The sequence below is a fragment of the Schistocerca cancellata genome, chromosome 8 (assembly GCF_023864275.1).
Source record: "Schistocerca cancellata isolate TAMUIC-IGC-003103 chromosome 8, iqSchCanc2.1, whole genome shotgun sequence".
Classification (NCBI taxonomy): domain Eukaryota; kingdom Metazoa; phylum Arthropoda; class Insecta; order Orthoptera; family Acrididae; genus Schistocerca; species Schistocerca cancellata.
In genome coordinates this window covers 50,506,335-50,533,826 of record NC_064633.1, presented here as the reverse complement: position 1 = coordinate 50,533,826, position 27,492 = coordinate 50,506,335, and the positions used below count along the sequence as shown (strand labels likewise).

General features: G+C 40.0%; 1 protein-coding gene across 1 annotated transcript in view; it reads right to left on the bottom strand.

Moving 5' to 3' along the window:
* Positions 1-27,249, bottom strand: part of LOC126095332 (protein bric-a-brac 1-like) — a 51,589-nt gene extending 24,340 nt beyond the window's left edge. The window contains exons 1-2 of the mRNA XM_049910137.1: positions 27,229-27,249; positions 26,972-27,142 (exon numbers count right to left, since the gene is read on the bottom strand). Of these exons, the coding sequence (XP_049766094.1) occupies positions 26,972-27,142; positions 27,229-27,249 (192 nt within the window). The remainder of the gene's footprint in view (positions 1-26,971; positions 27,143-27,228) is intronic.
* Positions 27,250-27,492: the final 243 nt, after the last annotated feature.

Sequence of the window (27,492 nt, the reverse complement as noted above, 5' to 3'; positions counted from 1 at the left end):
GCAATCGTAATCGTAAATTACGCACTATGATTCATGTGCTAGAAATATGTAGATAGCACTCTGGTATACTTTGGTGTATATGTTCAAGAATTTGCAATGAATGGACGTATTGCACAGTCATCTATCTACGTTCGCAATTGTACTCACAAAGCAGAGAAAGAGCAGTTTAGCGATGATGCAGAAACTGGGACGCATGCTTCAATGTCACTGCTCGGGGTTGAAAAATCGCTAGAATTGATTGCACTGTCAACTGTGATGCTTATTACAGTACATTGGTGTTGTTTTTCCCATCTATCCGTCCTATGGTACGCTGTTGATTACCAGATAATGATTGACTTACATCGCTTGTTTGAGATGGGATGGGCAGCACTAAAACAGTGATCATGAACATGACTGCAATACGAGGAATCACACCGAGCCATCAGCTATCCCGTCACTGTGGAAGATGAGTTTAAATGTAGAGGTCGTCAGTCACCTTCGGTCAACAGTTTGGAAACACAGTACAACGGTTTATGTTGTGACTGTTTTTTATTTAAATAATTCAGTGTGAGTGTTGTGGGAGCAGCAGCAACACGATTTACTCTGTGCAAGGTCTAGTTTTCTGTGAGAACCAATGGATCGAAACGTGTTAATGTCAGCTTAGAGCCTGATGCAGACCTGGTAGTCATGGCGGAAAGAACAAAACATTTGGCAGTGTACAAAGGGTGTTACAGCAGAAAGCACAGTGTATCAGACAACAACCCAGGGACACTCTCTCACGACTGATAGTCTGTAGGATACAGTGCTCCTGCTGTACAGGTGATGAATCTTTACAGCAGTTCGTGCAGACGACTTCGATCACTGAGTGGGTCAATACCTGTATATTTAATAGAACCGCCGCATATGGTCGATGCCAGCAAGCAGTCGGTATTTGCTTTCAATGTATCGGAAAAGAGAGATACGGTAAAAATCTTAATCGTGTTCTCTGTCGGATGAAGTGAGTGGAGCTCTTATGGTCCATGAATTTTGTCTGTTGGAAGGAACAAAAGAACGATGACAGAATGTTTGGGTAACAGGCGTGAATGCATCCTGAGGGATGCGTATCTGCTTCTGACTGTAGTACCTGTATGTAGTTTGGAAATGCATTGCAGTGCAATAGAAAAATTCTCTATTCTGCGGAGCCTTTCTAATTTTCCTGTAAGAAACATCACCATACTGTCTTTTATACTACTTCGTGTTGCAAGAGAAAGCTTCATTTTGGCACTGACCTTACACATCATATACTGTTGGCAGAGCCATGACAACATGTTCCCATTTCCAATGAGTGGTCAAAACACTGTCCTGTTACGCTAACTCAGCTTACCCTGTTTCTACACGGGTAGCAGAAGGCGGTAGATACACTCCTGGAAATTGAAATAAGAACACCGTGAATTCATTGTCCCAAGAAGGGGAAACTTTATTGACACATTCCTGGGGTCAGATACATCACATGATCACACTGACAGAACCACAGGCACATAGACACAGGCAACAGAGCATGCACAATGTCGGCACTAGTACAGTGTATATCCACCTTTCGCAGCAATGCAGGCTGCTATTCTCCCATGGAGACGATCGTAGAGATGCTGGATGTAGTCCTGTGGAACGGCTTGCCATGCCATTTCCACCTGGCGCCTCAGTTGGACCAGCGTTCGTGCTGGACGTGCAGACCGCGTGAGACGACGCTTCATCCAGTCCCAACATGCTCAATGGGGGACAGATCCGGAGATCTTGCTGGCCAGGGTAGTTGACTTACACCTTCTAGAGCAAGTTGGGTGGCACGGGATACATGCGGACGTGCATTGTCCTGTTGGAACAGCAAGTTCCCTTGCCGGTCTAGGAATGGTAGAACGATGGGTTCGATGACGGTTTGGATGTACCGTGCACTATTCAGTGTCCCCTCGACGATCACCAGTGGTGTACGGCCAGTGTAGGAGATCGCTCCCCACACCATGATGCCGGGTGTTGGCCCTGTGTGCCTCGGTCGCATGCAGTCCTGATTGTGGCGCTCACCTGCACTGCGCCAAACACGCATACGACCATCATTGGCACCAAGGCAGAAGCGACTCTCATCGCTGAAGACGACACGTCTCCATTCGTCCCTCCATTCACGCCTGTCGCGACACCACTGGAGGCGGGCTGCACGATGTTGGGGCGTGAGCGGAAGACGGCCTAACGGTGTGCGGGACCGTAGCCCAGCTTCATGGAGACGGTTGCGAATGGTCCTCGCCGATACCCCAGGAGCAACAGTGTCCCTAATTTGCTGGGAAGTGGCGGTGCGGTCCCCTACGGCACTGCGTAGGATCCTACGGTCTTGGCGTGCATCCGTGCGTCGCTGCGGTCCGGTCCCAGGTCGACGGGCACGTGCACCTTCCGCCGACCACTGGCGACAACATCGATGTACTGTGGAGACCTCACGCCCCACGTGTTGAGCAATACGGCGGTACGTCCACCCGGCCTCCCGCATGCCCACTATACGCCCTCGCTCAAAGTCCGTCAACTGCACATACGGTTCACGTCCACGCTGTCGCAGCATGCTACCAGTGTTAAAGACTGCGATGGAGCTCCGTATGCCACGGCAAACTGGCTGACACTGACGGCGGCGGTGCACAAACGCTGCGCAGCTAGCGCCATTCGACGGCCAACACCGCGGTTCCTGGTGTGTCCGCTGTGCCGTGCGTGTGATCATTGCTTGTACAGCCCTCTCGCAGTGTCCGGAGCAAGTATGGTGGGTCTGACACACCGGTGTCAATGTGTTCTTTTTTCCATTTCCAGGAGTGTATAATGCTCTACAACTTCTGCTCAGTTCCTACTTAAATTGGAACGATCACATGCACAAAGCTGCAGGGGTAGTGGGGAGAGACTGAGGTGCAGTAACAAGATGCGTAGGGACTATCTAAAACCACATTGGAGTTTTCCTGCAGTAGATAGATTCGAAAAGGGTGACTCGTTTCGAGATATGAGAGTACCACGTCTATGATTAACTAGTGGCTGTTTTCTGCAATTCATGCAGCAGCTATGGTAATGCATTCATGTAGATTAAAAATTTATACATTTTAAAGTGTTTCACTGACTCTCATTAACTTTATACCTACTGGTACAGTTACAGCTGTATCTTTTAATCTAGCAGAAAATTTGATTTATTCACCATTATTGATTGATTATTGTTATGTTGTTCATATAGCTTATCAGATACACTTATTGTAGTATCAAACTCATCAAATTTCAAATCTTAGTTTACATTCTTACCAACAACAACAATTCTTTTAAGCATGAAATGGTATTTTAATTTTTGGATTTTGTCCATCATTTGGCTGTAGTTGCTAGATATGCTAATGCTTCAAAAGTAATGGAAGAAAACCATCTTCATATTTTGTTAGTCCTGAACCATGATTCTTTTTTGCTAGATATTTAATATTTTTTTACAACAGGTATACCCAGTGTTATCAGTAAATTGCCACCAGTTTCTTTATCACTCTTTCTTTGGTGAGCATCAGTTAAAAAATTATCAATACTATGTAGCTGATTAATATCAAGTTTTATTTTAATCGACTTTTCTTCAATTTTCCACTAGTTAGAAGAGTATAATCAATGATGAAGTTATTCATTGAGATAGATAAAAAATTTTGTAATGATTTTATAAACCCCAACTATTATCATCAACACCATTACTACTTTTCTCTTTCTGTACATTATTCCTCTAACTGCTGTAGGGGCTAATTTTTCTCCAAATGATGTATCAGAAGCATACATTCTTTCCTTTGCACCTAGCTAAGTTTCTTTATCTGCTTCATGTCTTACTTCTAAATGTTTGTCATTGTTGTGGGCTTCAGTCCAGAGACTGGTTTGACGCAACCCTCCATGCTACTCTATCCTGTGCAAGCTTCTTCATCTCTGAATGACTACTGCAATCTACACCGTTCTGAATCTGCTTAGTGTATTCATGTCTTGGTCTCCCTCTACGATTTTTACCTTCCACACTTCCCTCCAGTCCCAAATTGGTGATCCTTTGATCCTTTGATACTGCAGAACATGTCCTACCAACTGATACCTTCTGCTAGTCAAGTTGCGCCACCTATTACTTTCCTCCCCAATTCAATTCAGTACCTCCTCATTAGTTACGTGATATATCCAACTAATCTTCAGCATTTTTCTGTAGCACCACATTTAGAAAGTTTCTATTCTCTTCCTGCCAAAACTATTTATAGTCCATGTTGCACTTACATATATGACTACACTCCATACGAATACTTTCAGACAAGACTTCATAACACTTAAATCTATACCCAATGTTAACAAATTTCTCTTCTTCAGAAGTGTTTTCCTTTCCATTGTCAGTTTACGTTTTATATCCTCTCTACCTCGACCATCATCAGTTATTTTGCTCCCCAAACAGCAAAACTCATCTACTACTTTAAGTGCCTGATTTCCTGATCTGATTCCCTCAGCAGCACCGGATTTAATTCGACTACATTCCATCATACTCGTTTTGCTTTTGTTGATGTTCATCCTCCTTTCAAGACACTCTCCATTCCGTTCAACGACTCTTCCAGATCCTTTGATAGAATTACAATGTCACTGGCAAACCTCAAAGTTTTTATTTTTTCTCCATGGAATTTAATTCCTATTCCAAATTTTTTCTTTTATTTCCTTTACTGCTTGGTCAGTATACAGACTGAGTAACATCGGGAATAGGCTACACACCCTTCCAACCAATGCTTCCCTTTCATGCTCCTCAGCTCTTATAACTGCCACTGTTTGAGGTTTTCGCCAAAAGAAAGAAATCAATATTGTGTCTAGAATGGAACTTCTTTTAATTTCTTCATCTGTCCTTGCATATTTGGCTTTGTCTCTTGCCAATGTGCTAACCATAGAGTGTCATAACCTCAGTAATGGGGAAGACAACAAGTAAGAAAACTGAAGGGCATTAACTATTAGAAATTTTTAATGGATTTTTCAAAGATTACAAATAAATTATTTGGGAAGGAGATTTAACTGTAATTTTTACATGGTCTTCAAGTGCTGGCGACGCCATTCTCTAATGGGCTTACCATAATCAAGCTTGTGTTGAATATGTGACCACACTTGCCAAGAAAGGTAAAATAATTATGGAGAGAACGGCAGTCCATGTTCCTGTGGTTCGATATGAGCAAGAATATTCACTTGAGTTAGAGAAACGAGTGCTAAAAAATTCGAAGATTCCAATATCTTTGTTTGAACCACAAACCATACATATTGCATGATTGAGTGGAAAGAAATTTTGAACTGGATATCACTAATTACTAAAATTCTGTAGAATTTGATAAGCTTTATTTCATCTTCACTGTTTTCCAGACAAAAAGGAAGAATAATTAGTTGATTGACTCTTCCTTGTTTGATCATATAAAATTATAAAATATCTATATAAAGAATGTAGAATCTAGATCCACCACATAATTATCTGAATGTCCATGATGCTTTTATAGACTTTAAGAGACTCAGACAATTGAATAGTGTTGTTAATATAAATCTCTTTAAGTTTATTGAGTGGATAGAGAAGTTCATGGACATGTTTTTCTTAGTGGAGACTCTGTGTTGGTAGGACACGCAATGTAAAGTGAGATGAAGTTTCTTAAAAGAAAATATGCAAGGAAAGGTATGATAATAGATGTATGGTTGATAATGTTTGGGTAGTGGAATTATTGACAACTATGTAATTTTTGGAACTGGATGTCACATAAATAAGGTATTATTTTCAAAATACATTGTTTGCCTTCAACAAAATCTTTCTTTTGTTAACCATATGCCTCCTAGTAGTTAGATTCTATAGTAGTTAAAATCTTTTTATTTAGCTGGCTGTTGTTGCTACTTGTTGTAATTTCTGTAGTTCGTGTTATGAAGATTTTATGGGAGGTAAGTCATTTATGAAAAAGAATTGGGTTGCCACTAACAGGATTCGAGACTGAAATGAGTTTAGGCTATTAACAGCATTGGAGATAGTTTCATATTTCTTTAATTTCATATTTTTTAGATTTGTATTATAGTCAGGACTTCTTGCAATTCAGGGCTATTCTTTTGTGTTAAGTATTGGAAGTCATGTTGTCAATGTATAGCAATCAGACTGCGTTGGGATTGAATATTGTGGGTAATAAATTAGTATGTTACGTCTGAGTTCTCTTTGACAGGGAAAATTCTGTTGGTCAGTGATTAAAAATAATAATAATAAAGATGTAGTTTCACTTGTCGATCCTTAGCCGAGGATACTTCTCTGGAATCTTCTGATTTCCTTGTAGTTTGAATAATTAGTGTATGATTAGAAATTAGTTATTGTTTACTGCTAGCACGCAGTTGTATGTATGGAATTTCCTTTGTTGTTGTAGCTTCTTATCTTTGTACGCGAAAGAACTTGCCCCCCTTCTAACAGCCGTGTACCGCAAGTCTCTAGAGGAACAGAAGGTTCCAAATGATTGGAAAAGAGCACAGGTAGTCCCAGTCTTCAAGAAGGGTCGTCGAGCAGATGCGCAAAACTATAGACCTATCTCTCTGACGTCGATCTGTTGTAGAATTTTAGAACATGTCTTTTGCTCGAGTATCATGTCGTTTTTGGAAACTCAGAATCTACTATGTAGGAATCAACATGGATTCCGGAAACAGCGATCGTGTGAAACCCAACTCGCTTTATTTGTTCATGAAACCCAGAAAATATTAGATACAGGCTCCCAGGTAGATGCCACTTTCCTTGACTTCCGGAAGGCGTTCGACACAGTTCCGCACTGTCGCCTGATAAACAAAGTAAGAGCCTACGGAATATCAGACCAGCTGTGTGGCTGGATTGAAGAGTTTTTAGCAAACAGAACACAGCATGTTGTTCTCAATGGAGAGACATCTACAGACGTTAAAGTAACCTCTGGCGTGCCACAGGGGAGTGTTATGGGACCATTGCTTTTCACAATATATATAAATGACCTAGTAGATAGTGTCGGAAGTTCCATGCGGCTTTTCGCGGATGATGCTGTAGTATACAGAGAAGTTGCAGCATTAGAAAATTGTAGCGAAATGCAGGAAGATCTGCAGCGGATAGGCACTTGGTGCAGGGAGTGGCAACTGACCCTTAACATAGACAAATGTAATGTATTGCGAATACATAGAAAGAAGGATCCTTTATTGTATGATTATATGATAGCGGAACAAACACTGGTAGCAGTTACTTCTGTAAAATATCTGGGAGTATGCGTACGGAACGATTTGAAGTGGAATGATCATATAAAATTAATTGTTGGTAAGGCGGGTACCAGGTTGAGATTCATTGGGAGAGTCCTTAGAAAATGTAGTCCATCAACAAAGGAGGTGGCTTACAAAACACTCGTTCGACCTATACTTGAGTATTGCTCATCAGTGTGGGATCCGTACCAAATCGGGTTGACGGAGGAGATAGAGAAGATCCAAAGAAGAGCGGCGCGTTTCGTCACAGGGTTATTTGGTAACCGTGATAGCGTTACGGAGATGTTTAACAAACTCAAGTGGCAGACTCTGCAAGAGAGGCGCTCTGCATCGCGGTGTAGCTTGCTCGCCAGGTTTCGAGAGGGTGCGTTTCTGGATGAGGTATCGAATATATTGCTTCCCCCTACTTATACCTCCCGAGGAGATCACGAATGTAAAATTAGAGAGATTAGAGCGCGCACAGAGGCTTTCAGACAGTCGTTCTTCCCGCGAACCATACGCGACTGGAACAGGAAAGGGAGATAATGACAGTGGCACGTAAAGTGCCCTCCGCCACACACCGTTGGGTGGCTTGCGGAGTATAAATGTAGATGTAGATGTACTGTCATGAGCTAAGTGGTTGCGGCATTCGTGTGGGCTTGCGCTAAGTATCTCGCAGTCTCTTTTGCAACTAATTAGATAGTTATTTTTTAGTGCTATTTATTGTTTCTTCATATTTTTGCTTTTCAAATTTTTGTTTGTTTGTTATTGTGTAAAATAATGCGATAAACATGGAGTGTGAAAAGCGTAACACTAGGCTGCAAAGGAAATTGAAAAATGACACTGACGACAAGTGTAGCTTATTAGCACCACCTGATCACGAACTGACAAATGTTCAAGATAATAATTTGGTGATAGTGCATAGGGACATGGACCAGACAGTAAAAAACGGGGTAGAAATTGAAACAATCAGTGAATGGGGTACTATTGACGATCGATCAGTCGGTAACAGCTCATCTCAGGAATGCGAAATAACAGAACAAAATCTTGTAAATACCGTAGATTCAGGTTTCGCATAAATACACTTTTCTCAGTTAAGTCAAGATACACTCTCTGCTTTTCAAAATACGAATATTGCCGGCGGCACTGACGAAAACCCCAAAGGAATATGTTTCAGTCAATAATGCATTGTTGTTGCAATTAATTCAAAAATTTGATCAAATGGACCAAAGGCTTCAACAGTTAGACACAGTGGAACAAAAAAAGGAACAAACACGGCAAAAACATCAAAAGTTAGACACAATTAACAAAATTAAACAAAAACTTTAAGAAACATGTAAAGATTTAACCGCTGAGATACAAAAAATCGAATAGAAATATCAAAACATTTCTGAAGACGTACAAACACAAATTTGTGAGCATTTTCAGCCTGTTTTCTTCGCGAAATTAAGACACAGTACAGATCCATGAAACAGCAATAAAATAACGGCAGACCACGTGCACGAAAATCACGACACCATGCAGGCTAAAACTTGACTCTGTTGCATCTACCGACACGGTCGCGCAACTTGTGAAAAATCAGGAAAACTTACGGGACACAGTAGATACGATTACCACACAAATGGACACTCTAAAACTTGGCTCAGAAAAACACACGAAGGAAATCAGCACATGATCGGAAAAAGTAGCCGAACTTTCAGATCAGTTAACAGATTTATCTATGACGGTAGATGATGATTTGAATGATACAAGACCGGTAGCCTTTACTGACATAGAGGAGTACGAGAAACTTAGGAAATTTAAACAGAGACAGAAACAAATTAATACGTAACACAAAAGCGAAACATGGGAAGTACAACATCAGTTGGCACAGATGGTACAAGAATTACATATTTCAGAGGATACTCGCGCTCCGACACGGGAAGAAGGACTTAGAAATTGGGCAAGGCACATGGTAATAATACATGGTATTTCGGATACCTTGAAAGAAGTCGGCTGGGTACACCGAGCCTTGAGATGGAACCACCAACACGACGTAACAATGACCAATTTGCGACTCGCCGACACGATGACTGACTATAAGCTCTTCATCACAATGTGTAAATTCAAAACATTCAAGAATTTTAGTAATGACATACATCCACAAGCTTGGCTTCATCAATTTTCGCATTATTTTCCTGCTAATTTGTCGTTAGAGCATAGATAAGAATTTATGTGTGGCTATTTAGAAAATGAACCAGCTGTAAGAATGCGATCCGTTATTCGCGACTGTCACAGTGAAAGAGATTTTTGTCATGCCTTCCTTTCTGCATACTGGACTCAGGCTACACAAGATCGAGTAAAACACCGTATTGTAATCATAAAGCATTTCGAACAGTCTGATTTTTTCAGTCCTGTGAAATACTTTGAAGATATGTTACACAAGAATCAGTGTTTGTCAGACCCATTCAGCCCCTCGAAACTTATTTGCATTTGCTTCATTAAATTGCCTAAACGCTTAAGACATATTATTTTGGCTGGACGTTGTAAAGATGATATCGAAGCTTTTCAGGGATTCTTGCAAGAGCTGGAAATCGATATGTATGATACGAAAACAGGAAAACAACAATAATAACAGGTCACATCCATCACAATTTCGTGATGACAGAAACAATAAACGTTCACATGTATACCGTTATAACGCAAATCGTGACCAAAACAGATACTTTTCGTATACAACCATTGGCAGAATAACAATAATTATAGAGTCAGATCACATTTCCATGGTAATGAGTAAGACAGAGACAATCGTAGAAATAGACAATATGGTAACCAGAATAATTATTATCAAGGGAGACAAAATGACTTCAGACACAACAGTCCACCTTGTAATTACGATTCCGGGAGAAATTCTCCACCACTTAATCGACAAGAAAGAAACTACAGAAATTACCGACAAGACGACAGACGCTATAGTCGTGACAACAGACCTGAATTTAATCAGAACTAGGGTGATTCAAATAGCGCAGGGCCCTCTCGACAAGTTGAAATTGTAGAAATTACACCTCCGAATCCCAGTAACGATGCGCGACAACAAAGAGATAATAGACTCGCACCGCAGGCAGCCACAAAACGTACTTATGAAGCTGACGACGTAGCTGCCATGACTAGAGACATTTTACTCCAGGAACATTTAAACAGAACAATACTGTGTATCCTGTACTTCACATCACAACAAATGACATAAAATTTACGGCAGTACTTGACTCTGGCAGTCCTATTTCGGTAAATAGTGAAACAGCTTTTAGTAAATGCAACAAATCGAACGATTGCCCCACACTTCCTTTACATAAGATTACATTTAAGGTACAGTTTTTGAAAAAGTATACACGTAAGCCAACAAACTAGCTTCGAATTCTTTTGTCAAAGCCACAGATTTATTACGAATTTTCTTATTGTTCCATTATTGTCGACGGAGATTATGTTAGGTGTAGATTTTTTGAAAGAGTATAAAGTAATTTTAGGCTTTCACAGCGCTGACATAAATTTAGAGAAAAAAGATTAAGTCAATAGCTTTGAAATTTGAAGACTGGCTTTGAAACCATGACAAGGAAATTAATCGGCTTTACCTTTTGTTAGATCACAGTTTAGAACTTTCGACGGAATTTGACACTAATAATCACTTCGCAAGTACTGATGGGGATGGTATTGATGACGTATTAGATACTAACGTTTTAATTCAGAAAAAATACAAACAATTGAGAGCTGTAATGACACTGATAGGCATGACCTTTCTGACATCTTACAATCACATTCCACGGTTTTTACTCACAAAACAGGAGCGACTAAAGGATTTCAGTAAAAATGCCTTGTTCGTGAGCATACAAAATTTTGCGTCAGAACATACAAAATTCCGACACATTATAGGAACTGTCAGAACGGAGATACAAACTATGCTTAACGAGGGCATTATTGAACCAGCGGTAAGCTCATACAATAACCCATTACATGTAGTTGAGAACATATTCCATCACTGAAGGAGGCTTTAGCTATCGTTTGGGCATTTGACAAATTTCGTTTCTATCTTTCTGGCAAACATGTAAAAGTTTATAGTGATCATCAAGCATTGCAATTTCTTATGTCTTCAAAAATAAATCATGACAGGTTGAAACTTTGGGCATTATTCCTGCAAGAATTTCGCTTCACGATAGTCTACATTCCTGGCACGGTAAATATTGTTGCGGACGCACTTTCACATGCACCGGCTGGCCTTGAGAAAAGCAACACAGAAGCTAACCATGAGAAAAGTTTCAGTTTTCTTTACATTCAGAAAGTAGCTTTTGAAAACTTCGTCACTGCATCTTTAAAGGACTTGCTCATGAGCAAGACACAGTGGCGAATATACATATAGGCCCACTAGGCACTGGCCTAGGGGCGGTACCTTAAGGGGGGGGGGGCATTTTTTTGCTCTGTACTCATTCAACCTTTTACGTTTTAAAATAACTGCGCTTACAAACGAAGAAAACTTTTTAATATTGGAAACAACTTGCTAGTTTAAATAAGCCTTAAGAACGGAATTCGTCAATGCAAGCTTGGAAATATACATAGTTTACTTGTTAACTGAATGGAAATTTAATATTGGGTTTAGATCTGGTTATCATCTTCATGATTGTTCAAAATATTTTGAAGTAAGCTGTCAGGACGGCAATCTACAGTAAAATGTTTGAAACGTTATTATTCAGAGAATGTTGTCGGCTTCTACTTAACCCTACCATATTTTCCCCATGAAAATACCGGGACGCCTCAACAGCTGTGATAAACTAATCAGCAGGTTCTTCAGTACTGTAACATGCGTGGGCCTCAGTATGTAAAACCTGACTCCACTTAAATTTCTTGTAGAAATTACGGGGAAGTATCAGGTCAATCCTCCATTACTGTAATTAAGATGAAAGCCATGTGGTCTTCAATATCTGAGCTTTGATTTAATGACACCCACTCAACAAAACATGTTGATACTGGGAATGTTTTACACATTTAAACCCGTGTTTATACGAATAGAACATAAGCAGAATATCTAATATCTAACAACATTTTAAAAATTTCATTTATTTATTTATTTAGTTACATTTTTGGGGAAAAAAGAAGAAGAAACCAACCTTCTTTTGTCTCATTTATTGTGCTGCAGCCTGCACGATATCAAAGTACCCACTCCGTGCAATGGAATAGTACATGGAATTGCAAATTTTATATCAATCTTCTTAACTAAGCTTTTTTCTTCAAGGAAAGGTTATTTTTATTTTATGTTGGAATAAAAGGAGCATTTGCGTGTAGACATAGCATCAGAGTTCACACAAATGACAACACGCCACATCAACAGCGAACAAGACGACTTAAACTTGTAGTCTGTCTTCCCTGCCCACAGAAACCGCTAAAATGATATAAGAATAAGAGGATAAGAGTCGATTCAGCACACCTCACTGCCATAAATTGCAAAAATTATTTGCCTTTTAAATTAGAAAGACAGTGTCAAGAATAATCAGAACATATTTGCGTCCCAGCTAAAATTCTGGCGAGGCAGGAAACATAAGCCAAAAACGGAACTATCCCGTTTTCTTTACGAGACGAATTCCAGTCGGAAGGTGTGGTTCTACTGTTCACTGACAACAGAGAAATAGGCGACAACTAAATTAAGTTATTCTGCATGGTAGATCTTTCATAGCACAGTTACGTCGAGTAATCCGAGTTGATCAGTTCTTCGCTCCATGTTTAAACGAAAAATCTTTCTGCTTGTGTGCAGTGTTTAAAGCAAAAATCTTTGTGCTCATGTGCGATGTAGTACGATTGGAACTGGATACAGTTTTTCTTTTTTTCCTTTTACAAATGTTTTTCTTTTGTTTTGACTGTTGCTTGACAATTTTGTAAGTGCCTTAACATGAATAACAGTGAAAAAAGCAAACATGCAAAATTAAGTGGGGTGGCATTTCGGAAATTATCGAAGGAAAGGCGAGAACGAGAAGTCAGTGTTCTAAAAACGCTTGGCAGAGTAGATAAATTTTTCGCAAAAAATGTTGCCGGTTCGACCTCGAGTTCAAGTAGTACGGATCATATTTCTGGCACTGCAGCTGTTGCAAAATAAGTAAAAACAGGCGAAACAAAAGTTAACCATGAAGAAAAGCAAATTGCTCTTGATTTCGAGTTTCATAAAAAACTAAGTGTCGAGTCACACATTACAAAAAGAAATAATCTCGTTAGTGACGGTCCTTCAGAATGGTGTGTCAATGAATCATCAATCGACATTCTCTTACAACCTGGCATTAATCAAAATTGTAACGGTGATTTTTCTAATTCAACTTTGCGGGATTTTCTACTATAGTACTGTAGCATCAGTGCTGTTTCTTGTCCATCATGTAAATTGTTAGGAGGTAAGGCCGCGATTGCTACTAACGGTATTGCAAATTGGAAAAATATTTCTAATATTTTGTCCCATCATGAGAATTGGCTTGAACACAAAAATTCTGAGTTATCACTCTTAACAAGGAAAAAGTCACTTGGAACGATAAATAACCATTTCGAGTCATATGCTGAGACAGAAAAAATGTACTTGCGCAGTGTGTTGAAAATGGTGTTTGCAGTAGTGAAGAAGCTAACAAGTCGTGGACTTCCCCTACGTGGATACGTTGAAAGATTCCATTCATTACATTATGGTCAGTTTATGATGTCTCTTGAACTTATAGCCGAGTTTGATCCTTTTCTCGCAGAGCGCATTGAAAAATGTGGAAATCCAGGACAGGGACATACAAGTTATCTTTTTTCAACAATTTATGTTGAAATAATAGAGCTTCTTTCTGAATGAATAAAAAGAATTATCGTAAGTGAAGTAAAACAGACCAAATATTGCTGTATAAAAGGAAATTCTACGGCAGAAATTTCACGTATTGATAAATTATCTTTCATATTAAAATATGTGAATAAGAATGGTGAACCTGTTGAACGTTTACTTCTGTTTTTACCAGTCCCGGGACACAAGTCCGGAAACTTAGCTGAGGCCGTACTAAAAGCCCTGTCTACGAATTCCATTGATATTACTGACTATAGAGACCAGTCACATGACAATGCAAGCAATATGACAGGAACCTACACTGGGTTGCAGGCATGCATTAAAGAACGAAATCCGAAAGCGCATTATTTGATTTGTGCAGCACTTTCTTTCAATTTAGTCGGCACTAGTGCTACAAGCTGTTGTCGGGAAGCATGTTCATTTGTCAATGATGTGCAAAACCTTTATAATTTTTTTCTCTGCTCCTACACAGCGCTGGGATAAACTTGTTTCTTTCATGAAACCAGGAAGCAAAACGGTAAGAAGTTTATCAAAAACACGTTGGTCAGCAAGAGAGGAAGCGTGTGTAAGTATATATGAAAACTGGCAGGGCGTTATCAAGACCCTCACACATGTTGCCAATAATATTATGAAATTAACAACATGGATATTGTAACTAATATAGACTATGAATACACCTATAAAAGATAACGAAACGCAAACTTCATTATGACGAAGAAGATGACTCTGAAGAAGTTTTTCTGACTGAAAGGAAAAAATTTAGACTCGAAACATTTCTCCCAGTATTCGACAACTTGTATGCCGAATTAGTGAGGAAGAAGGAAAGCTATAGAACACTGTTGGACTCTTTCGCAGTTTTCAGTAACCTTAAGAACAGATCACCTGACGATATTGCTGAACGTGCAGAAAAACTCCAAGCGTCATATGACACAGATTTAGAGCCTTCCTTCCCTAGTGAATGTGTATATTTCGCGGAACTTTTTAAATCATCTGAGATTAGTGACGTACCAGCCGAAATGAGTTAAGTTTTACGACAAGAGAGGTTACAGTCGTGCTTCCGAATGTTGACATTGCTCTTAGAATAGAATGTATGACACTTACAAATTGTTCAGCAGAACGCTCGTTTTCGGCTCTTAAAAGACTACGTTCTACGTTGTCTGATGAGAGATTGAACGCGTTGTCCATTCATCACATCGAAGCCGACCTCCTAACTGATAACTACTAGAACTATGAAGATATGATCAACGAGTTTTCTACCGTCAAAGCCAGACGCAAACTCTGCTGACTGGTGAGTTTGTTTATTTATTCATATCAGTTTTAAATATTTAACATTATAATGTGATTTTTATTATAACTTAGAGCACATTCACTGGATTTACAAACTATGTATTACCTGTTTATTTTACAGTTGCCGATGGTAGAATGCGGAACTAAACCTCGTTTACGTGCAGACGTGACCGAAGACGACCGACAATATTAAACAATACCCGAATGACCCTGGCCGCTCGGCGCTGTGGAGTCAAGTCATACTGATACTGTCGTGTATTACAACTGATGCGTATTCTTGGCTTCTGCTGAAAAGTGTAGTTATCGCGGAAATATACGTTATCGTAGAGTACGCTCAGATGAAAAAGTGTTAATAAATAACGTAGTTCAGTTCTCTCGATAAATACGTAAGAGCTTTGCTAATACCGTTAGAAAGATCTATGTGAGAGTAGTAGCTGCAGTACAAAACTGTTCATCCCTTAATGGATTAAAGGTATTGTGTACACAGCTACACAGACCCTAATGCTTTATACGTTAACTATTAGATTATAAAACAAATATGATTTTTCCACAGTAGTCTGTGAAATTATGTAATTGCAAATCCAGTTATGTGTTTGTTCGTCTGTATTTAGATATTAGTTCGTGTACCGAAATCTTTATTTCTTTTTCATTTCATACGCTTTCCTATAGATTCACGTATTAATACCGAACGTGTTTTTTTTTTTTATCTGCTAGACATTCACGACATTAGATCGTAAAACGACAGCTTAATTTTAATTTTGAACTCATCTCTGTAAAAGTACATACTAATTTCTAATTTATGACACGTTCGCTTCAATTTTTAGAGCGCAACACAAATTTTTTATTTTCATTTTCAACGGTTTCGTGTTTTTGTTGTTGTGGTCTTTAGTCCTGAGACTGGTTTGATGCAGCTCTCCATGCTACTCTATCCTGTGCAAGCTTCTTTATCTCCCAGTACCTACTTCAGCCTACATCCTTCTGAATCTGCTTAGTGTACTCATCTCTTGGTCTCCCTCTACGATTTTTACCCTCCACGCTGCCCTCCAGTACTAAATTGGTGATCCCTTGATGCCTCAGCACATGTCCTACCAACCGACCCCTTCTTCTAGTCAAGTTGTGCCACAAATTCCTCTTCTCCCCAATTCTATTCAATACCTCCTCATTAGTTATGTGATCTACACATCTAATCTTCAGCATTCTTCTGTAGCACCACATTTTGAAAGCTTCTATTCTCTTCTTGTCTAAACTATTTATCATCCACGTTTCACTTCCATACATGGCTACACTCCATACAAATACTTTCAGAAACGACTTCCTAACACTTAAATCAATACTCGATGTTAACAAATTTCTCTTCTTCAGAAACGCTTTCCTTGCCATTGCCAGTCTACATTTTATATCCTCTCTACTTCGACCATCCTTAGTTATTTTGCTCCCCAAATAGCAAAACTCCTTTACTACTTCAAGTGTCTCATTTCCTAATCTAATTCCCCCAGCATCACCCGACTTAATTCGACTACATTCCATTATCCTTGTTTTGCTTTTGTTGATGTTCATCTTATACCCTCCTTTCAAGACACTGTCCATTCCGTTGAACTGCTCTTCCAAGTCCTTAGCTGTTTCTGACGGAATTACAATGTCATCGGCCAACTTCAAAGTTTTTAATACTTCACCATGGATTTTAATACCTACTCCGAATTTTTCTTTTGTTACCTTTACTGCTTGCTCAATATACAGATTGAATAGCATCGGGGAGAGGCTACAACCCTGTCTCACTCCCTTCCCAACCACTGCTTCCCTTTCATGTCCGTCGACTCTTGTAACTGCCATCTGGTTTCTATACAAATTGTAAATAGCCTTTCGCTCCCTGTAATTTACCCCTGCCACCTTTAGCATTTGAAAGAGAGTATTCCAGTCAACATTGTCAAAAGCTTTCTCTAAGTCTACAAATGCTAGAAACGTAGGTTTGCTTTTCCTTAACCTAAGATAAGTCGGAGGGTCAGTATTGCCTAACGTTTTCCAACATTTCTACGGAATCCAAACTGATCTTCTCCGAGGTCGGCTTCTACCAGTTTCTCCATTCGTCTGTAAAGAATTCGCGTTAGTATTTTGCAGCCGTGGCTTATTAAACTGATAGTTCGGTAATTTTCACATCTGTCAACCCCTGTTTTCTTTGGGATTGGAACCATATTAAAAGAGAATGTATAACAAAAATCCGTGGTCTCCTACATGCTCTGCTGAATTTTTAGGCCATAAAAGAAAAGTTATTTTCCTTGTGTTTATGTTGTCATTAGACAGAAGAATGTGTTAACCCAATGCCGTTTTAAGTTTGTTTTGTCCGCTGCCTGCCGGCCGGTGTGGCCGAGCGGTTCTAGGCGCTTCAGCGTGGAACCGCGCGACCGCTACGGTCGCAGGTTCGAATCCTGCCTCGGGCATGGGTGTGTGTGATGTCCTTCGGTTGGTTAGGTTTAAGTAGTTCTAGGGGACTGATGACCTCAGATGTTATGTCCCATAGTGCTCAGAGCCATATCCGCTGCCGTACACCAAGTCCAGTTCAGGAAGCACTTTGCAGTCTGACTGAGCGCGACTAGACCAAATGGTTCAAATGGCTCTGAGCACTATGGGACTTAACTGCTGAGGTCATCTGTCCCCTAGAACTTAGAACTACTTAAACCTAACTAACCTAAGGACATCACACACAGCCATGCCCGAGGCAGGATTCGAACCTGCGCCCGTAGCGGTCGCGCGGTTCCAGACTGTAGCGCCTAGAACCGCTCGGCCACCCTGGCCGGCGCGGCTAGACCGCTGACGCCTCCCTCAGAACAGCGAATGGCAAACAGCTCACACCGCTCCCACCCAAAACGGCAATTGTGAAGTGATTGGGTAATAGTTGTTATTTAAAAGATGTTTCTTGGGAGAGGGTGCATATAATATGGTGTGTGACTGGACACACACGCAGATTCGTCATTATTATCTGGTTAGAAATAACGTACTCTTCAAACGTTGCACTGTTGGTGACAAGCTATGAGGACTTTGTATTCCTAACGACTTTGTTAATAAGCTCATCTGGTACATTTACTTCAGCTAAGCACATTTTGGTAAACGAAAATGTTATCATATACATCGGATGACTTGTTATTGGTTGGTTGTTTTGGGGAAGGAGACCAGACAGCGAGGTCATCGGTCTCATCGGATTAGGGAAGGACGGGGAAGGAAGACGGCCGTGCCCTTTGAAAGGAACCATCCCGGCATTTGCCTGGAGCGATTTAGGGAAATCACGGAAAACCTAAATCAGGATGGCCGGACGCGGGATTGAACCGTCGTCCTCCCGACTTGTTATTTTAACAACATGTAAAAGAAAATTAGGAGAGTTGTGTCTGTTTGCAAACTTTGCCAAAAAGCTAAACCGCCTACCATCTCACATCGTGCTCCATTGTTTCCTATTATTCTTACTGGATTAAAAGAATTAGCTGCATTTGATCTTCTGAGACCCCTTGTTAAAACATTGAATGGATTTTCGTACGTTTTGGTCGCCGTTGAACTTACTTAAAAATTTGTTTCTTTCACACCGTTATGTAAAGCCACTGGACGTTCTGTATCTAATGCCTTTGGTAAACATTTCTTACTTGAAGTTGGACACGTTGACAAGGTCATTTCAGATAACGAATTACAATTCAGATCTGCTATCTGGTCACGCATGCTTCGTAACCCACATTGTTACCCGTCTGAACGCATTATGAAAGAAATTAATAAGCTTTGCTGACTTTATTGTCACAGGAAGCAGTAGTATTGGGACAGATACTTATACTTACTTCAAAATGTACTGAATGAAATGCCTCATGACTCCACTGCTTTACCACCTATTCTTGTACTGAAGAATGAGGAACCACCTAACAGAATCAGAGAGCTTGTACCTTTACCGATTACACGTAAACTTCAACATAAAGATATAGTTGATTTGGCTATTAAAAATATAAATTCTGCTGCAGACAAAAGGAGAAAACTACACGGTAAGACAAATACAAAGAAACTACACATTGGTCAAAAAGTTGTCATTAGAGCCCATTCACTGTTACATAAGAAAGAAACACTTGAGTCACAAATTCCTTCTGATTTACAATGGACCTTACAGGATCTGACGTATACCACATGATAATTGCGCTGAAGTTGAAACTCTGCGTACTAAGAAAAGTAATGGATTACACCACATTTCTCATGTAAAACCTTTTCTTGAGAAATAATTTCCTTTCTGACTCAATCTTTGCTATAAAATTTTTCACTTCAAGTAACTATTACGCTTTGTCACATTTAGAAACTGTTAACATGCAGCGATGTTCTGAAATTAACTACCCAGTCAAGAACCTATGGAACATATTAATGCAGTAATTTTACGAGTACACCTTTATAGGGAACAGACGACACAGTCTTATTGTGAGTACATTTTCGCTTGTCAGTTGCACGATTACGTCACGACTATAATGTTCACATTCTTGGAACATATACTGCTAATGAGGTTTCACTGCAACATTTTAGTTTTTAATTAAAGTACTTTCTGAGAGGTCACAGATGATTTGGTTTGTCTGACAGCTACAATTATGTTACGACACTACTTATGAGTGACACAATTTTCATTATTGCTTTTGCGCTGTATCTGCTTTATGTCTGCACAGATTTTTACGTTCTTCTGGAAAGTAAAACACATTTTGGTAATGACTTTTGTGGCATGGCTACAATGAGACAGTTATTTTCGCAACACAACAATACGTTACAGTAGAATACTTTTAAGATCACTGAAATGAACGTAATAACTGCGACATTTATACGCATAGCACTTTACTTTTGGACAAGACGAGGTAAGTACATTGATTTCTGGAGAACTTTGCTTATAAATGATGATAACTACGACCCTTGGCACATTTTTACCGTTAAAATATGGTATTTGCTTACACAGTTTTATACATAGAAATCACACTTCTCTAACACAGAATTACACAGCTATCTGGTCATTTAACAGAGAGAAATGAAAATTTTTACTGCATCTCTGACACATGTCTAGGTAATTGCACAGTTGGATTATTTTGCATTTATGAAATTGTACTTTGTCTGCATTTTGTGAAGTTTTAACATATATTTTTGGAACCGTTGTGATTCTGCGAGAGGACGATGTCTGTTATGACGTCGAGATATGTTTCTCGTCAATATGAAAAGTGAGTATATATGTGAATGTGAGAACCAGAATGCCAACAGAAATTTTTGAACACAGTTATTGATGACGTTTCGTTTCTACAGACTGTAATTATTCGAACTTTGAATTTTTTTTATTTGTATGAAACTGTTATTGTAGCTGAAACTGCTGTTGTAAATATTTTGATAAAGAGTATATGTGACCTTGACGTAATGCCCTGCTCTAATGGCCTGCACGCTAGCCTCCTTGAAATGTACCCAGTGTTGTGTTGCTTTTCAACTTTACTGGTGCCGCTTCAGCCACTTTGAATCTCGCTGCATTCCCGCAGTTGCTTGCATAGCTATAGAAAAGAGATGCCGTTAGCCTAGCTATTGACATTTCTGTGCAGAACACACCACAAACACGACATACACTACTACTTGCAAACATATTATTACACTTTGGATTTTGAACATTGTGCTACTTACTGAAATGCTTACGAATTGATGAGAAATATTCTTACGTTTACACGCCTGATTATGACAAATGTCTCTCTAGGAGAGTTGAGAGAATTTCGACTGACTTATGAAATGCCACATGGCTGCTGAATGACGTTCTAATGCTTTGCTTTCTACATATTTGCTTATTTTATTTGATATCTCGTTTCTAGTTGCGCAGCAGCATTGGTTTTATAAAATAAAATTTAATAAATATGCTAGTGTGAGCACTTTCTGTCAACAGAACCATTAAATAATAATTTTATGATCCACATTCTTTAAAAAGAGCACTTGGAAAGGAAAGAACAATAAGAAGGAGAAGGGACTAGTAACAGGAACTGCATCTATAATTTTCTTTTCAAGAATTTGGTAATTTTATTGGTAGTATAGGTTGTTGTGGTGCACCACTTTAGTGTTAAGATGTGACACAGAATCATTGCATTTCACATGGGAGATAGTGTAGATCGTGTTCCTTGTGCTAGCACTTTGCATAGTTTTGATGATCACAAATGCACACATGCTATTGTAAGCTTACACATATATTTCTCTTATCTGCACTGATGTCTTTACTTTAATATTCTTTTCTGCTTGTGATTTGTCATGTTTAGGTATAAGTTATTGCATTTGCTGCTGCCATTTGTCAGGCAATGTCATACTGAATTTTATTTTGTATTACTGTGCGAAGCCAGCTTTACCACTGATTTATTTTTCTTGTTTGCTGCACATTGCCTTATATTAGTTGTAATGTTGCATTTGCTTTGCTAATTTAGATATAATGCTACTTGCTTTGATAATTTGCATTTTTGTCGTTGTTGTTTGCGTTAATTTTTTGTGCTGCTGCAGTGCCTCATACTCTAGTTTATGTATCTGAGCTCAGTACATTGAAGTTAGCTTGAGAGGTGGTATGCCATATAAGAAAATGAGTTGTGATGAGTTGGGAAGATATGCATTGAGAAGCTATAAGGAAAAAGTCTGGCCAAAGAGTACTGTATAATTATCAATTGTTTAGAAAGAGGAAATGAACAGATACAAGCAGTGTATTAGTGACACCAGGTTTAGGTGGGATCTTCTTGGAAACGAATGATGAGGTAAGAAAAATATGGAAGTATGAGCAATTGTTGAAAGTATAATAACAGTTAGCATGCATAGATAGGATATTTTGTGAAAACAAATGTTGAAGTAAGAGAGGTCTGATAAAAGCTTTGCTTGGAAATGAAATAATTTTGGTTGACCCCATTATGGCCTGTTATTGTGCCCCCACTGACAGAATCTCTGCTCTTGTAGACCAACACCTTCAACCTATTACCAGGAACCTAACCTCCTATATAAAAGATACCAACAATTTCCTTGACCGACTCTCCACAGTTCCTGCCTGTTTACCACGCAGTGCCCCACTCATCACTATTGATGCCACCTCCCTGTACACTAACATTCCTAAGGCCCATGGCCTTACTGCTATCGAACATTACCTTTCCAGACGCCCTATGGATTCCAAATCATCAAGCTCCTTCCTAGTCTCCCACCTACAATTACTTCTTCTTTGAAGGCATTACCTACAAACAAATCGGCAGTACGGCTATGGGCGCCCACGTGGCACCATCCTATACTAACCTATTCATGGGCCATATAGAGGAATCCTTCCTAAAAACCCAGAATCCTAAACCCCTCACCTGGTTCAGATTCATTGATGACATCTTTGCTACCAGGATTGAAGGTGAAGACACCTTATTCACATTCCTCCAGAACCTCAACAACTTCTCCCCCCATTTGCTTCACCTGGTCCTACTCAACCCAACAAGCCACCTTCCTAGATGTTGACTTCCACCTCAGGATGGCTGCATCAGTACCTTCATCCATATCAAACCTACTAACCACCAGCAATACCTCCACTTCGACAGCTGCCACCCATTCCATACCAAGAAGTCCCTTCTGTACAGCCTAGCCACCTATGGTCGTCGCATCTCTCAAAATATACTGAGGGTGTCACTGAAGCCTTCACTGACTAATTATCCTCCCATCCTCGTACAAAAACAAATCTCCCATGCCTTATATTGCCAGTCTCCCACCACCTCCCAAAGTCCCACAGGCTGGCCACAGAGGAGCATTCCCATCATAACTCAGTACCATCTGGGACTGGAGCAACTGAATTACATTCTCTGCCAGGGTTTCAGTTACCTCTCGTCGTGCTCTGAAATGAGAAATGTCCTGCCCACTGTCCTTCTCATCCCTCCTACCGTGGTATTCCGCCATCCACCAAACCTACACAATATACTCGTCCATCCTTACACAACCCCTGCTCCCAGTCCCGTACCTCATGGCTCATACCCCCGTAATAGACCAAGATGCAAGACCTGTCCCATACATCCTCCTACCACCACCTTCTCCAGTCCAGTCACTAACATCACCTATCCCATCAAAGGCCGGTCTACCTGTGAAACCAATCATGTGAATTACAAGCTAAGCAGCAACCACTGTGCTGCATTCTATATAGGCATGACAACCACATGAACGACCACCGACAAACTGTGGCCAAAAAACGAGTGAATCACCCAATTACTGAACATGCTGCCAAACATGACATCCCTCATCTCAATGAGTGCTTCACAGCCTGTGCCATATGGATCCTTCCCACCAACACCAGCTTTTCTGAATTGCACAGGTGGGAACTTTCACTGCAATACATCCTATGTTCCTGTAACTCTCCTGGCCTCGACCTTCATTAGTCACTGTCGTCACCCATCCAGCCCCCTCTCTGTTCCCATTCCATCACTACACAGCCGTCATTTCACTGCCACACCCAGTCTTTTAATTTCTTTTTATTTCTCTCCTTTCTGCTACTGATCCCCTCCACCCTCCGCACCTTCTCTCCTGCCTACCGTCTGAACTGCAACACTTCACTGTCCACCACCCCCACCATACTATCCCTCCCCCTCCCCACCCCAGCCTCCTCCTTACCCCCACCTAGTCTCCACTCCCATCAAGCACTGGTGCTGATGCTTTCTGTGTGCTTTCAGTTCTCTGAGGCTGCAGACGCGTGTGCAAGTTGTGTTTGTGTGATTGTGTGTGTGTCTACTGTTGATAAAGGCCTTACTGGCATAAAGCTTTAATTGTGTGAATCTTTTTGTTGTCCCTATTGCGACTCAGTATCTCCGCTATATGGTGAGTAGCAACTTTCCTTCTCATTTTTCATTTATTTACTTATGTCATAATTCCTATAATACTCGTGTATATGCTTAATTCTATTCTTTTTGTAAAGCCTGTATTACTACAAATGTTATTTGTATTATTATGTTCTTTCCTATAATGATGATTTCTTTACATTTGGAATTGTATTCTTATGCTGTGAAATTGTAATTGTGTAGACACCAGTTCTTCAAGTTAGGTAAATAGTTGGGATTCTTTTTATTGCACCCATTTGTCTGTTAGTAATACTATATGTATCATATCTCAGGATTATATGACTGTGTTAGTGGCTGCATGTGTGTTGATAATTCAGCAAGGGACTGGTTAAAGGCATTGCTGATTGTAAGGACATTGAAAAAAAAAAGTGGTGGCTCAGGGACTTGTAATATGCATAACGCTGACTACACAATGGTAGTTCATAGTCTTACTATATTTTCCTCAAGACCCTTTAATTGTGAATGTGCACCCACACAGTCACAATGGATGGCTGTTGGCCATCTCTATGACTACAGTGGGTCTGCACCTTTGGTGGCCCACTACTATCATAAGATTGTAGAGGATCTGCTCTGTGGTGACCCACCAATTCTACCAACATTCTTCAAGACTTAAGCTGATACAGCTGTGGGTCTGCACTGTTGTCGCCCATTACCAATCTTACAATACCAACTGAAAACTTCATGTCAAGAGTCAGCACAGTATTTCCATGGGGAGGACGACACTACTTCTTCAAGACTGCATGGTTGTCGACTACTTACTTGTGCACTTTCAGATACTGCTCAGCCTTTGTGCGTAAAACTGGCATAGAGGTCTCTTCTGATGAATTTTTGTGACTGTCTTTAGGGGCTCTGAGGAGAAGTTTTACTTTATTGACCAACAATATATTATTTAACTTTTGTGTGCATCTGCTCTATTTGATATAGTTAATATAAAAATTTTAAAACTTTAGTCTTGGCCGCTGCCGAAAACAATTTATAAGATTTTTTGAGGGGAGCAGGGGGGCTATGTAAGTAGCCTGTTTGTATGGAGGCAGCGCTATAGACTATGTTAATATCGCTGACAGCGCTCTGCACCATTGGCAAGAGATCCTGTGGTTGGATGACTAGTAGTTAGCGAGTGGATAGAGAAGTGCATGGACATGTTTTTCTTAGTGGAGACTCTGTGTTGGTAGGACACACAGTGTAATATAAATGAAATTTCTTATAAGAAAATATGCAACGAAAGGTATGGTTGATAATGTTTGGGTAGTGGAATTATTGACAAATATATAATTTTTTGGAACTGGATGTCACATGAATAAGGTAAAATTTTCTAGATACATTGTTTGCTCTTCAACAAAATCTTTCTTTTGCTAACCATGTGACTTCTATTAGTTAGAGTCTAGAGTAGTTAGAAAGTTTTTATTTAGTTGGTTGTTGTTGCTACTTGCTGTAATTGTTGTAGTTCATGTTATGAGTATTTATGTGAGGTAAGTGACTTATGAAAATAAATGGGGTTTCCACTATTGGGATTCGTGACTGAAATGAGTTTAGGCAATTAACAGAGTTGGAGGTACTTTCAAATTTCTTTAATTTCGTGTTTTTGGATTTGTATTATTGTTAGGATTTCTTGCAAGTCAGGGCTATTCTTTTGTGTTAATTATTGGAAGTCATGTTGTCAATGTATAGCAGTCAGACTGCGTTGGGTTTGTATATTGGGGGTTATAAATGAATAGGTTAAGATTGAGTTGCCTTTGTCAGGGAAAATTATGTTGGCCAGTGTTTAAAAAAATTAAATTAGTAGTTTTATATCTAATTGTACACCCTAGCGTAAATCGGCCCTTCCTTACTACTTCTCTCACACATCCTGATGCATAATGGCCTGGAATAGACTGGGTCATTGCAGTTTATTACATTTCCCTTCCTTTTTAACTATGCTGTCATTGTGTTAATCCAAGTGTTTGTCTTTTGGTTTGTGGTGATTTTTATTTATTTTCAAATTTTTAGTACCTTAATAACATTTGTTGTCTTTAAGAGTTTAAAATATAGATTAAATTATTTTCGGTATGTGAAAGATTTTTTTAAACATTTCAATGGCAGTAATTGTAATGCCTCATGAAATTGCCTTCCAAAGCTGTAAGTAGACGCCAATGATTTTGCATCTTTGGCGAACTTTCCTTTAAATTTGTTTTCTCAAACATTTCTAGTGTTAAAATAATATTCAAATTTTTTTCCCTAAATCATTGTTAACAGTTTTGAGTGCCTCTGCGGCAAGTTCTTAAATGTTTGCTAGATGTGAGGACTCGTATAAGAAGTATAACAAACACATTGGGTTTCTCATTCGGAAATCGCATTTGGTGTTGGCGGAAGTGTTGGAATTTTACATCAGCAGGACCATGGCCTATTGAGAATGCAGTTTATTATTCTGTGATATTGCTGCTTACGTTGGTCATGTGAACATGGATTCGATGGTTTCAGGATGGCCTTGCAGGAACTTAACGGTTCCAAGTGACTAGCGCTCGAGAAGTTAGATATACGGTTCACTCATTTGTACAGAACCGTACAGTTACGTCACTGCAGTAAATGTGGTTAGAATGCACCCAAATGTTGGATGTGACTCCATCTGGAGCTCCGCAGGCTGTCAGAATGCCGATAATTGTTCAAGCAGACCTTGATGTGGCAGCAGAGACAGGAGTGCTGACAGTGGTATGCCCAATGATAAGATTTGTTATGAAAGTGGCACCTCTTCGTTTTTACTTTCTAGTGGGCTAAATGAAATTACATAGTGAAGCTTTCCTATAAAGGACTAGTAAATATAGAAGGCAGAGACAGAGAGAGGGAGAGAACTGACCTGAAAGTAGGGGCTGCAAGCGGAGAGTAGTACGCGGTGAGCACGCAGGCGGTGACCCTGGCAATAGAGCGTGACGTCGACGAACGCCTCGGCCGCCAGCAGGCGCCGCAGTTGCGCCAGCACGGCCGACTCGTGCCGCTCCCACTGCACCAGGAGTCGCTCACCACCCATCTGCAGCACACAGGCACAACACTCTACATCACCAACAGCCAGTTGCCAGCCATCTACAAGCACACAGGCACAACACTCTACATCACCAACAGCCAGTTGCCAGCCATCTTCAGCACACAGGCACAACACTCTACATCACCAACAGCCAGTTGCCAGCCATCTACAAGCACACAGGCACAACACTCTACATCACCAACAGCCAGTTGCCAGCCATCTACAAGCACACAAGCACAACACTCTACATCACCAACAGCCAGTTGCCAGCCATCTACAAGCACACAGGCACAACACTCTACATCACCAACAGCCAGTTGCCAGCCATCTACAAGCACACAAGCACAACACTCTAC